The 12,480-nt window shown below is 45.3% G+C and overlaps 2 protein-coding genes across 2 annotated transcripts; one reads left to right on the top strand and one right to left on the bottom strand.

Annotated features, from left to right (window-relative positions):
• The first annotated feature begins 1,158 nt into the window (after nt 1–1,158).
• c2h19orf53 (chromosome 2 C19orf53 homolog) lies at nt 1,159–4,461 on the top strand. The gene is made up of 3 exons (XM_018761294.2): nt 1,159–1,284; nt 3,727–3,782; nt 3,964–4,461. Exons 1-3 carry the CDS (start codon nt 1,191–1,193, stop codon nt 4,108–4,110), a joined length of 297 nt encoding a protein of 98 aa, XP_018616810.1. The 5' UTR covers nt 1,159–1,190; the 3' UTR covers nt 4,111–4,461.
• Nucleotides 4,462–5,706: 1,245 nt separating this feature from the next.
• On the bottom strand, nt 5,707–7,649 carry LOC108939640 (regulator of G-protein signaling 5). Its single transcript, XM_018761111.2, has 5 exons — nt 7,455–7,649; nt 7,251–7,316; nt 7,107–7,159; nt 6,519–6,682; nt 5,707–6,442 (listed from the first exon to the last, which is right to left on the bottom strand). The coding sequence occupies exons 1-5, from the start codon at nt 7,496–7,498 to the stop codon at nt 6,275–6,277; spliced, it is 495 nt and encodes a 164-aa protein (XP_018616627.1). The 5' UTR covers nt 7,499–7,649; the 3' UTR covers nt 5,707–6,274.
• Nucleotides 7,650–12,480: the final 4,831 nt, after the last annotated feature.

The following is a 12,480-nucleotide window of genomic DNA, read 5'->3' on the forward strand; positions in this document are numbered from 1 at the left end:
AAAGTCTGCCATTTCATTTTGTGAAAGAAAGCAAACAGCTGAAAGGCCTGATGAGTCACTACTTATATCTACTAACTTGAGTACAAATCTTTTGGATTGTGAGCCCTATTCTTTTGCCGGTGACTCAGAGTAAAGAAAATGCCATCTGAGCCAAATTGAAGACAAGACCCTGGAACCAATTTGGAAAAAAAGTGAAAATGAATTTACTTGGTCATCCACCACTGTGTTATTAAAGATCATGTCAATACACTGAATATTATTCCTGTTGCTCAACACAAACTGAAATACATTTGTACTATGTGCCCACGTATTCAGCAGGTAATGAATCACAGATTCAGGAAAGCAACACAAATAAAATGAAAACTGTGAACACTAAATGACATAAGTATCCACATGGAAAATTTCTCTATATTCCTCTGAGAACATCCTGAGGTCTGTTAAATTCAGATTATTGTTCTTGGCCATCTCCAATCCCGGTTGAACACAACAGGATTGCGACGCTCCTTGTTTTTTTGGTGTCAAATAATCAAAATCTCCACAGCAAAGTTTTTACAAAAATTGTTCACCACGAGATCCAGTCCAGTTCGAGACTGAAAGGTATTTGGGTATTTTAAGCATTGTAAATCGCTTTGGAAAAAAGCGTCAGCTAAATGAATGAAGGAAGGTAAGGTAAATTTCTTGCCTCTTTTTCTGTATTTCATCTGAGGATATGAGTTTCTTATCTCTCCTCCAGTAAAGCTCAGTCAGGGAAAAATGACCAGTTTGTGTTTGGTGTCTCCTCATCACATGAGTAAAATGACACAACAGGGATTCAAACCAGGCTAGGATTCAGAGTTATTTACCAGTGTACTGCTAGAGGTGCCAATTGACCCTTTTAGACCCCTTCCACTCTCTTTGATTTTCAAACACCATACCCAGATATGACACAAAAAATAAGAAAACTGTTGAAGATTCAGCTCCTGGCATGTAATATTAGGGAACACAATATACATTTTTATTCTAGTGACAATAAATAAAAACTTCACTATAAACGGGGAAATCTGCTATTTACAACATCAGTCAGATGTCTTAAAAATGGAATAATTCCATATTATAATTCTCATAGCTGTCCTTTAATTTCCCCATAATGCATCTCGGTCGCAACCTCTGACCCACAAATCTTTGCGAACTGAAGACTCGGAAGGGTGACAATGGCGCAAGGGAAACAGAAGTTTAAAGCACAGCGGCCAGGAGGAGTGAAAAAACAACAACAACAGCACAAACAGAAGGGTCCTAAGAAAGGAGGTAAGATTCCCTCCGTATGTTGGTATGATATATTATAAATCCCATGAATATTGGTGTGAAGATCAGCGTCTGTAATACTGCTTGAAGTCGCCGGAAGTAGGCGCCATTTCGGATCTACGTTTCCACACATTCTCGTAGGACGACGTAGTTCTCTTGTAATTGAAGAGCCGGAATGGCGCGGGCAGCCGCAGTGCATGTTGGAGACGGTAGACCCCGGCGGTGTGTGCGACAACAGGTTAAACTTTCTTAGAAGAATTTATCTCGGAAACGCAGTGAGGATTAATTCTTCTGATAACGTCTTGTTTTAGCCTATTATCTTTTCCTTTAATCGATAAAGAGAGAAGCCCATATTTATCAGTCTTTGGTCCCCTCCCCAAGATACATTCACAATCGAATCACTGTGGAGCATGATTTTGTCCTTAATAAATGAGTTTGGATTGGGAAATAGCTTCACTGGTGTTGTCAAATTCATTCTTCAACATATAAACAAAGAGGCAGTGTCCACAGAGGTGTAAGACAGGGATGTCCCATGTCTCGTTGTTCCTTGGCCAGAATCATGTCTCCGTGTTGAGCAGTGCCCTAGTCACTAGTGCTGAAGGGATAAAAATTGGAGGGAACAGTTTGGTCGCAAGTCAACTCAACTGGCGGATGACACCTGTATGTTTCCTAAGATCAGTTTCAGGTGTGTTTTACAAGTCAAAGTGGTCTTCCGTGAAGCTTCACGTCTCACCAGCAATACCAGTAAGAAGGGCAAAATATAATAAATGTTGGCGCGCTGCTCAACTCCGTCTTCCGACAATGGAACCCAGGTTAAAAAACATGGTTCGATATCTTGGCGTCAGTATGAGTATTAGCTCATCCGCACGTGATAAAACAGCTTTGAATTTTTACCCCAAATTAGATGTAGTCAGTAAGATTTTAATTCTTGGTTACAGGTGGGCGCTTTAGTTTATTAGAGAAAAGATCTCATGTCTTTTTTTTGTATCCTGCTATTTCTCTTTACATTCACTCTACTGCCTGTAAATCCTCTGACCTCCTCCTCTTCAAGCTCATTTAGAAGAGCAAAACAGAATATGTTAGTAGGAAGTCTTTGATTAGACCAGTCTCTCAACGTGGTCTAAACGCCCTTGACTTTTCAGGCCTTGAATCCAATTTTCAAGATAAATTGGATTTAAATGTCTGCATGAGAACTCAGTTTTAGTCTGGATTCTGAATACGATTTTTTATACAGTGCCAAATGTGAAGTATCCTACTGTCTTGAGAGTTTAGATGTACAAGGCTTCCTGTGAAGTTATGTGGTTTCCACAAACAAGCCCTTGACTCATGGGAATTGATCTTCAAACAGCTTTTCCCCTCCCGTTATTCTAAATGGAGAGTTTATACTCTTGACTCACCTTGTTTTTATTTCATACCTGCTGAACTTTCACTGGAACACTTGCTTCTGCTATGGCTTTGTTGTAAAATACAGGGTTACCTTTCTGAGGCAGGATTACATGAAAACTGTTAAGTGCATTCCCACTAATCTCCTCCTCATACCTGTGTTTGGTATATTCTTCAACCTGCCATCAGTGGAGTTTGCATCTCGGACTCTAAACGCTCCGATTTACTTATGAGAAAGTCCATTATTGCCAGAAAGAGGGTTAGTTCTATCTTACCTGTTGTAAGTGGTTGGCATTATGGTCCCAAGTTTGATTGTCAAGAATGTGGTCTATACAAATTTTTTGATTAATAATAAAATTAGAGAAATACTTCAATCATTAATAAAAATTACCCTCATAAGTGCTTACGCAAATGTAAGATGTCTTTCCTTTCTATTTTTGCTCATCTGAGAAGAAACAGTCCCTGAGCTGTTTTATTTTTGTCCGCAGTCCAGATATCTTTGGGATATCAAAATTGCGATGGCTTTGTTTTTCTCTTTTTGTCCAGCTTAATAATACTACTGTACGTACGGCTGTTTTTTCCTTGCTGGTGAATCTGTCCAAATTCTTGTTACCAATGTTATTTATCTTATCTGTATATTGGGTAAATTTCATATTCATAAGGAAAAATGCATTAAGTCTAGGCCTTAATTTATTCCTCACCAGTTCAGTTTTTCCCCCCCTAATGTGAAAGCCTTAAGAATGTTGCAAATTAAGTAGTTTTTTGATAAAGGCTCTTGGTAATCTGTTTTTTCTGTTTATCCCTCCTTCTTTGTTATATTCTTGTATTTTGTAATTAATACATCTAACATATATTTCCAACGCTCGAGCCATATTTTTGTATGTTTAGAGCTTGGATGTTTCAAATTCATTCGTAATTTAAAAAAACCTCTTCAGTTGAATAATGTCAAATAATGCATGCAATTTACAGCCAAGCAATAATATTGTTGTCTTCATGTACAGTGTAATTCCCACATGTATTATGCTTTGTATTTTGATCAGATTTTTTTTCTTGTCTTTTCAGGAAGAGTAATTGCCCCTAAAAAAGCACATGTTGTCCAGCAACAGAAATTGAAAAAGGTGAGCTTTCTATTTGATGTTACCAAGCACAGTAAAGTAAATGAACAGTAAATCATAGTGTTATTTGCAGGGCAAGAAATGATGGCAATTTTTTTGTAGTATTTTTACATTTAATTTTTCTTGATGAAGAGGCAGCTCCATCCATAGGTGTATCCTGAGTCCTCTGTGTCCTTTTCCTCAGGGCCTAGAGGTGGCAATAAGGAACAGGATTGAGCAGGAAGTCACACAGAGAGCGAGCTCCTCTCTGCACAAGAGCCTGAATGTGCTGAAAAGCGGTGCGGCACAGGGCAGTGGACCCCCAGGCCCTTCCACCAGCTCCTCTAAATAGGGAGGTCACTGCAGGGTGTGGCTTCCATTGTCACACTGTGGTTTTCTTGGCTCAAATAGGCTCAGAACTGGTGTAATACTGTGTACCTCTCCCACCATCTACATTCTCATTGGTGTCGGTGTTTCTATGGAGACTTTTCTTCCTCTCACTATAAACATCTTGAAATTAATGATACTAAGAAAACTGGGCCCACAAAGCATATCCTATCTGTAAGGGCAACTGTTAGCGTAGGGGTTAGAGTTGCTGCCTTTGGATCCGATGGTTTCTAGTTTGAATCTCACCAACTGCTGTAGTGCCCTTGAGCAAGGTGTTTACTATGTTGGCTCAGTAAAAAAAAAAAAAAAAAAAAGTACCCAGCTGTATAAATGGATAAATAAGTGTAGGTAGTTTGACATTGTTTAAAAAAAAAAAAAAAAGCAAATGAATAAATGTGAATGTATGACCTGTATTGGGAAAATGTACTTACAGAGGTACTTGATCCATAGGGAAATTGCAAAGGGCTACAGTAGCACACATACAACACAGTTTTGGCGTAAGTACAAGAGTATACAAATAGACAGTAAAATTGCGGCCAAAGGGACACTAAGAACTCAACTGAACTAGGCCACTGCGGGAAAAGTCCCTGCACACAGAATGCTGGGTGGATATTGTACATTTCATAAAACTTTCAACTTTTATTTTTTACTCAGGATGGACTTCATTGAGTTATTGCTAGGATTGACTGCCCCCAACTCCATCTGTAATTTGTCTGTAGGCAATGTATTTTCAAAAAGTTTAATACATTTTTTAAATAAGCATAAAATTCTTATTTAAATGCATCTATGCCATGAATACCACAGAATGAAAAAGTTGCATAGAAAAATGTTTGACTATAAAGCTCTTCATCTCTGACCTTATAGCAGTACTCTTGAGTAAGCTACTTACTTTACCCTGAACTGGTACAGTAAAAATGACCTGGTTCTGTAACTAGTTCAATCATTGTAAGGAGCTTAGTGTACAAACCTAGCACTGTAAGTCACTTTGTACAAAGGTGTATACTAAATACCCAGTAATGTGCATCAGGGATGCTCTACTATGAATTTACAATATTTTTGGGCCCCCTTCTCTGAGTTGTACTTTTTAAGCGTGTCACATATTCCTGGGGAGAAATCCAATTAAGCTCTTCTTCCTCCAGGAAGCAGCATGAAATCAAGTTCATTACTGTAACTATTTATTATGCCCAAGGCACAAGACATGCCAACTCAGATGAACTTCTATCATCTTGGCAGGTCTGGTTTTTTTTTTTTTTTTTTTAAATACAAGATTTAGCACAAAGACCAGCTACAGAGGAACTCAGACATGAAATATCATACAAAAATTTTGTGTTCTGATAAGTACTGTAATATATTCATAAAGCAAGATACAAGATATTAAAAACTGGGTTTTAAATGCATTTGGATTAGTAAAACTCTGCCCCAACTAACTACTTTTAAAGAAAATAACATGCTTATGTGCTATATATGCTTTAATAAGCATGATGGTGGTTTGATTTTTGCAAATATTTATTTCTACATTTCACGCAGACCTCCTTAATGAAGTGCAGACAATGCACACAAGTAGTTGTTTTTGTGGTAAGGGTTAGCAACTACTGCTCCAAAGGCTTGAACCATTGTTTGCTGGTTGAATGCCCTTCATGCACCTCTTAACACCAGTTGTCACTCTGATGGATGGCAGGTGGCTGTGCAACCAATGTGGCACAGCCTGCACAACAATTAGGGTAGTAATCATCTACAAGGGGTGATGTTATCATACTGAAACATCAGACATCTTGAAACTTTGTGCCGGTAAATGAGTTTATTTTTCCGACAAACACAAAAAGTAATGTCTCAAGTTCTAAAACAAATTACATTCAGATTTTCTTGTACAATGCAAAAACCCAAAAAGCACACAAGCACGGACACAGTAGTTACTGTTACGCTGACAACTGGCGACTCTGGATTCTGCACTTTTGCATACTTAATACATTAAGATAGATAAGCCAGAGCTGCTCTGCCCAGACACAAGCACACCAACATCTCATGTCACAGGAATACATTTAGAATGGTGCCCCTAGTGGGCACTTGCGGTGAGTGCAACAACCAATTGAGCTGCCTTTGGTCCTCCGTGCCACCAGATGGTGCTGATGTTACAGAGCCTTTACTGCTTCCTGGTAATAGGAGGAGCGTAGGAACCTTGGGAAGGAGTCCTTAGACATCAGGGTGTAGATTTGCTGCTGGGCATTGTTGAAGGCGTCAGCTCGGGGGTCCCGGAGCATATTTGTTACTGCTTCCCGTGTCTCCGAGTCCAGATTGACCTACACGTGAAAGCCTTGTGTACATGATGGAGTCCTGGTTTCCTACTCCCCAGCTCCATCCTTACACCCTGCTTACCTCCTGCGGAGCCTGCGAGTTGATGAACTGGCTGTAGATGCCATGAGCTTTGGCCCCCAGCTGGCTCTCGGCCGTGCTCCTGTAGTCCTCGCAGGCTAACCAGAACTCGAGGTTCTCCTCACTGAACTCGGAGCGCAGGAACCAGCGGAAAGCCTCGAGACCCACTGACGGTTCAAGTGGACCGTAACACAGTAAAATAATAAAGATCAGCCGGCATTTAAACAGAGAAGGAAAGATGTGAGTAGCATCTTCACAGCATTACCATAAGCTTAAATAGGGAGTAGGGTATAACGTCACAGTTGTGAACTTGGACTGAGGTGACATTAAAATGTGCTGTAGGTTCGAATCCCAGGGGAGATGACTTAAATGGTTAAAGGACTTTAGGGAATTTACGCTAGTGTATCTAACATTGGAAGTCACCTTGGATGAAGGTGTCAAGTACTAATAATCACTCTATGTTGCTTTGGAGAACTGTGTGAATGTGAATGTGTGTCATGTGGCGGGGGGTGGCATAGCGGTTGCAATCAGGACAAATAAAAACGGATGAATCTATATCTATGCAAATGGGCAAAGAAAGGCGTGGAATACCCTTGCTGCTCAGCAGAGTCTCCAAGTCACGGAGGATCTTCTCCTCATGAGCTCTGCGCAGGGGATAACAAAGAAACCATGAATGTCATACATGCAGCATGTAGGTGTGGTCATGCAATGGTGAGGAGTTGAAGAACAAGATACTTCTGTTTGTGAAAGCGCTCCTGCTTCTCGGCCAGGTGGCCGAACTTCATCCGCACACCTTTGGCCCTGCAACACGCAGACAACGACACGCACAGTCACGCAACAGATGCATATAACACAGGCGCACACCTGGACTGACCCACATGGCTACAAAAACACGCAACTCGTGATTCCCTCCCGAACACCACCACCTTCGTTACTCACTTCTCCAAGCATGATGAGGGCAGTGAGGACAGTCCCTTACACATGGGTGCGCTGAGGACACACAGTGGACGGCAAAGGAGATCAGGTGGTGGGATGCTCAGTCGCTGGGTTCTTCACTCTACTGCGAGGGCCTTTTAAATATTCCATGTAGCCCGACCACCCAATCAGAATGCAGGAGGCGGGGGGGACCAGGTGATAGTGTCACACCACATGCTGTATAATAAAAAAAAAAAAATTAATGCACATCCCAGACTGGTGTGAAAACCAAGAGACTCGAACAATAGGGCAATTAAGGGCCGCTGCCCAAGGCAGTGAAAGTGTGCTTTCCACTCAGCTGTCATCGGCCGCCGACGGCCCCGGATGACAGCGGCTGACTGCCTCCCAGCCCCTCTATTCATCCCAAGTGAGGGTGTTGATGGGGAGGAGCAGGTGCGCCACCGGTACATCAACCGCTCTTCCACTCACCATTGTGTGGACAGAGCTTCTCCTGCCATCTGTTCCTTGCGAACGGAGAGCAGTCACACTTTTGCAATGGTAATAACACGAGTCAATAACGTGGTATTGTACCGTTACAAGCTGCCCGTGTCTGCTGCTGTACTGCTCGGCGAAACCCGAGCATGGTATCCTTGAGCGAGGTACTTAATCTCAAATGATCTGGCAAAAGTATGCTGCTTTGAAATTTAAAGTAGTGTGAAGCTAAAATATGGAAATTTCCAAAGATAAAACGTTTGGATGACTTTTAATTATGCAGCGATGCCTAGGGTTAATCAGTCTATTTTTTTTGGAAGAATATACCTTATTTTTCATACGCAGGCTCATGCACGTGTTTAGTATAACTGAGAATTAATTGAGGCACAATATCTTTTCCAGTCATGACATTCCTATCTCATACGTCGAAGAAGCATAAGTCACTTTTTCATTTAGAACACAGATATAAACGGATTTTGTATGTACTGTATTCAGACACTTCGGTGGGCTCACCACCTACCGGAGAGGACTTAAGGGACTGGTGCGTTGTGATTTGGGCGGTGGTCGGGGCCGAGTGCCCGGCCGACCCAAACCTCGGGCGCCAACTCTGGCTTTTGGGACTTGGAATGTCACCTCACTGGCGGGGAAGGAGCCTGAGCTGGTGCGGGAGGTTGAGAGATGCCGTCTAGATATAGTCGGGCTCACTTCCACTCACAGCTTGGGTTCTGGAACCACTCTTCTCGACCAAGGGTAGACTCTCCACTATTCTGGCGTTGCCCAGGGTGAGAGGCGGCGGGCGGGTGTGGGCTTATTAATAGCCCCTCAGTTCAGCCGCCATGTGTTGGAGTCTACCCCGGTGAACGAGAGGGTCGTCTCCCTGCGCCTTCGGGTCAGGGAACGGTCTCTCACTGTCGTTTGTGCTTATGCGCCTAGTGGCAGGGTAGAGTACCCAGCCTTTTTGGAATCCCTGGGGGGCGTGCTGGAAAGCGCTCCCACTGGGGACTCTGCCGTTCTACTGGGGGACTTTAACGCCCATGTGGGCAGTGACAGTGACACCTGGAGGGGTGTGATTGGGAGGAATGGCCTCCTTGATCTGAACCCGAGTGGTGAGTTGTTATTGGATTTCTGTGCTAGTCACGGTTTGTCCATAACGAACATAATGTTCATGCATAAGGGTGTCCATCAGTGCACTTGGCACTAGGACACCCTAGGTCAGAGGTCGATGATTGACTTTGTAGTCGTTTCTTCTGATCTTCGGCCATATGTCTTGGACACTCGGGTGAAGAGAGGGGCTGAGCTGTCAACTGATCACCACCTGGTGGTGAGTTGGATTCGATGGCGGGGGAAAAAGCTGGACAGACCTGGCGGGCCCAAACGCGTAGTGAGGGTCTGTTGGGAACGTTTGGCGGAGGCCCCTGTCAGAGAGGTCTTCAACTCCCACCTCCGACAGAGCTTCAACCAGGTCCCGAGGGAGACTAGGGACATTGAGTCCGAATGGACTATGTTCCACACCTCCATTGTCGGGGCGGCGGTTCGGAGCTGCGGCCATAAAGTCTCCGGCGCCTGTCGCGGCGGCAATCCCCGAACACGGTGGTGGACACCGGAGGTAAGGGATCCCGTCAAGCTGAAGAAGGAGTTCTATCGGGCATGGCTGGCTCACGGGACTCCTGAAGCAGCTGACGAGTACCGGCGGGCCAGACGGAACGCGGCTCTGGCAGTCGCCGCGGCAAAAACTCGGGCCTGGGAGGAGTTCGGTGAGGCCATGGAGGAAGACTTTCGGTCGGCCTCAAAGAGATTCTGGCAAACTGTCCGGCGACTCAGAAGGGGGAAGCAGTGTTCCGCCAACACTGTTTACAGTGGAAGTGGTGCACTGCTGACCTCAACTGAGGATGTCCTCGAGCGGTGGAAGGAGTACTTTGAGGATCTCCTCAATCCCTCCGACACGCCTTCCGTAGAGGAAGCTGAGGCCGGGGACTCGGAGGGGGACTCGTTCATTACCCTGGCTGAAGTTGCTGAGGTAGTCAAAAAACTCCTCGGTGGCAAGGCTCCGGGGGTGGATGAGATCCGCCCCGAGTTTCTCAAGTCTCTGGATGTTGTGGGGCTGTCTTGGCTGACACGCCTCTGCAGCATTGCATGGAGTTCGGGGACGGTGCCTCTGGACTGGCAGACCGGGGTGGTGGTCCCTCTTTTTAAGAAGGGGGACCGGAGATTGTGTTCCAACTATAGGGGGATCACACTCCTTAGCCTCCCTGGGAAAGTCTATGCCAGGGTACTGGAGAGGAGATCCGACCGATAGTTGAACCTCGGATCCAGGAGGAGCAATGTGGTTTTCGCCCTGGCCGTGGAACACTGGACCAGCTCTATACCCTCACTAGGGTGTTGGAGGGTTCTTGGGAGTTTGCCCAACCAGTCCATATGTGTTTTGTGGACCTGGAGAAGGCATTCGACCGTGTCCCTCGTGGCATCCTGTGGGAGGTACTTCGGGATTATGGGGTTCAGGGCTCGTTGCTACGGGCTGTTCGTTCCCTGTATGACCGGAGCAGGAGCTTGGTTCGCATTGCCGGCAGTAAGTCAGACCTGTTCCCGGTGCATGTTGGACTCCGCCAGGGCTGCCCTTTGTCACCGATTCTGTTCATTATCTTTATGGACAGAATTTCTAGGTGCAGCCAGGGAACGGAAGGTGTCTGTTTTGGTGGCCGCAGGATCTCGTCTCTGCTTTTTGCGGACAATGTGGTCCTGTTGGCTTCATCGAATCAAGACTTGCAGCGTGCACTGGAGAGGTTTGCAGCCGAGTGCGAAGCGGCGGGGATGAGAATCAGCACCTCCAAATCTGAGTCCATGGTTCTCAGTTGGAAAAAGGTGGATTGCTCCCTCCGGGTTAGGGGGGAGTTGCTCCCTCAAGTGGAGGAGTTTAAGTATCTCGGGGTCTTGTTCACGAGTGAGGGAAAAATGGAGCGGCAGGTTGACGGACGGATCGGTGCGGCGTCCGCAGTAATGTGGTCATTGTACCGGTCTGTTGTGGTGAAGAAGGAGCTGAGTCGTAAGGCGAAGCTCTCAATTTACCGGTCGATCTACATTCCTACTCTCACCTATGGTCATGAACTCTGGATCATGACCGAAAGAATGAGATCCCGGATACAAGCGGCAGAAATGAGTTTCCTCTGCAGGGTGGCTGGGCGCACCCTTAGGGATAGGGTGAGGAGCTCAGTCACTCGGGAGGAGCTCGGAGTAGAGCCGCTGCTCCTCCGCATCGAGAGGAGCCGGTTGAGGTGGTTCGGGCATCTGTTCCGGATGCCTCCTGGACACCTCCCTGGGGAGGTGTTCCGGACATGTCCCACTGGGAGGAGGCCTCGGGGCAGACCCAGGACACGTTGGAGAGACTACGTCTCCCAGCTGGCCTGGGAATGCCTTGGGGTTCCCCCAGAGGAGCTGGAGGAGGTGTGCGGGGAGAGGGAAGTCTGGGGGGCTCTACTTGGACTACTGCCCCCGCGACCCGGTCCCGGATAAGTGGAGGAAGATGGATGGATGTATTCAGACAAAGGCATCAGTAAAATTTTAGATTAAAAAGGTCAGTCTTCTGATTTAGAACAGTTTTAATCAACAAATTTATTCACTGTCATTCATTGTTTTGATCAGTCTATTTTACTGTGTGTGGAAGGTATTTGTTGAAAGTTATTTATAGAAAATATCATTTCCACATTCTATGAAAATTCTACAAAATGCAGACACAGGAAACACCTTTCTACTCCTCTTCTGCACACTGAACCTTAACCGTGCTCATCTGCATTTTTTAATTTTGATTGTAAAGAAATGTAAATATTTGATTATCCCCAAACGCCAAATTATGCCCCTAAATGTGTTCATAGCAGTTTGTGAGTGTGTTTGTGTGTGAGTGTGAGAGACTACATTTACATTGACTGTACTCAATCAGGTGTCTGAGACAGTTACCTGCGTTTAAACTCTTATCCGACAGGGGGCACCACTAGACACATTCAAATGGCATTCAAAACAGTGTGTACAGTGAGTTTAAGCGTCCAGTCATCATTAACTGGCTGTCAAGTGCAGGGTCACGGTGGTCCAGAGCCTATCCCAGAAGCACAGGGCGTGAGGCAGGCTGCAAATTGGCTGGACTGTTATTTCCAAACTCTCTGGGATAGAACAGCACCTGGACTCTGGAGAAAGCTGGACTCTCAGAATAGGGTTCGACTGGAGTCCCGGTCAGGGTTCGTCGATTCCTGGGAAGTGAGGATGTTCCCACAGGGGTGTACGGGCAGTCAGAGCTCGCACAACGTGGTGGACGTGTGCTTTAAAGATTTTTAAAGCAAAACATTTGGAAACTTCTGCGGTGATGAGTTTGCACTCGTCAAACTCGGGTGTTACAGCGTCACGATCCGGTAGTGTGTGTGTGATAGGCGAATGCCCGGAACATTATTATCACACTACAGACACACTGTAACCAGTAGTGCAGAGACACACTGTAACCACTCTTGCAGAGGCACACTAACCAGCCTTGCAGAGACACACTCTGTAACCAGTAGTGCACAGATACACTGTCCCC

Source organism: Scleropages formosus, chromosome 2, assembly GCF_900964775.1.
Source record: "Scleropages formosus chromosome 2, fSclFor1.1, whole genome shotgun sequence".
Classification (NCBI taxonomy): Eukaryota; Metazoa; Chordata; class Actinopteri; order Osteoglossiformes; family Osteoglossidae; genus Scleropages; species Scleropages formosus.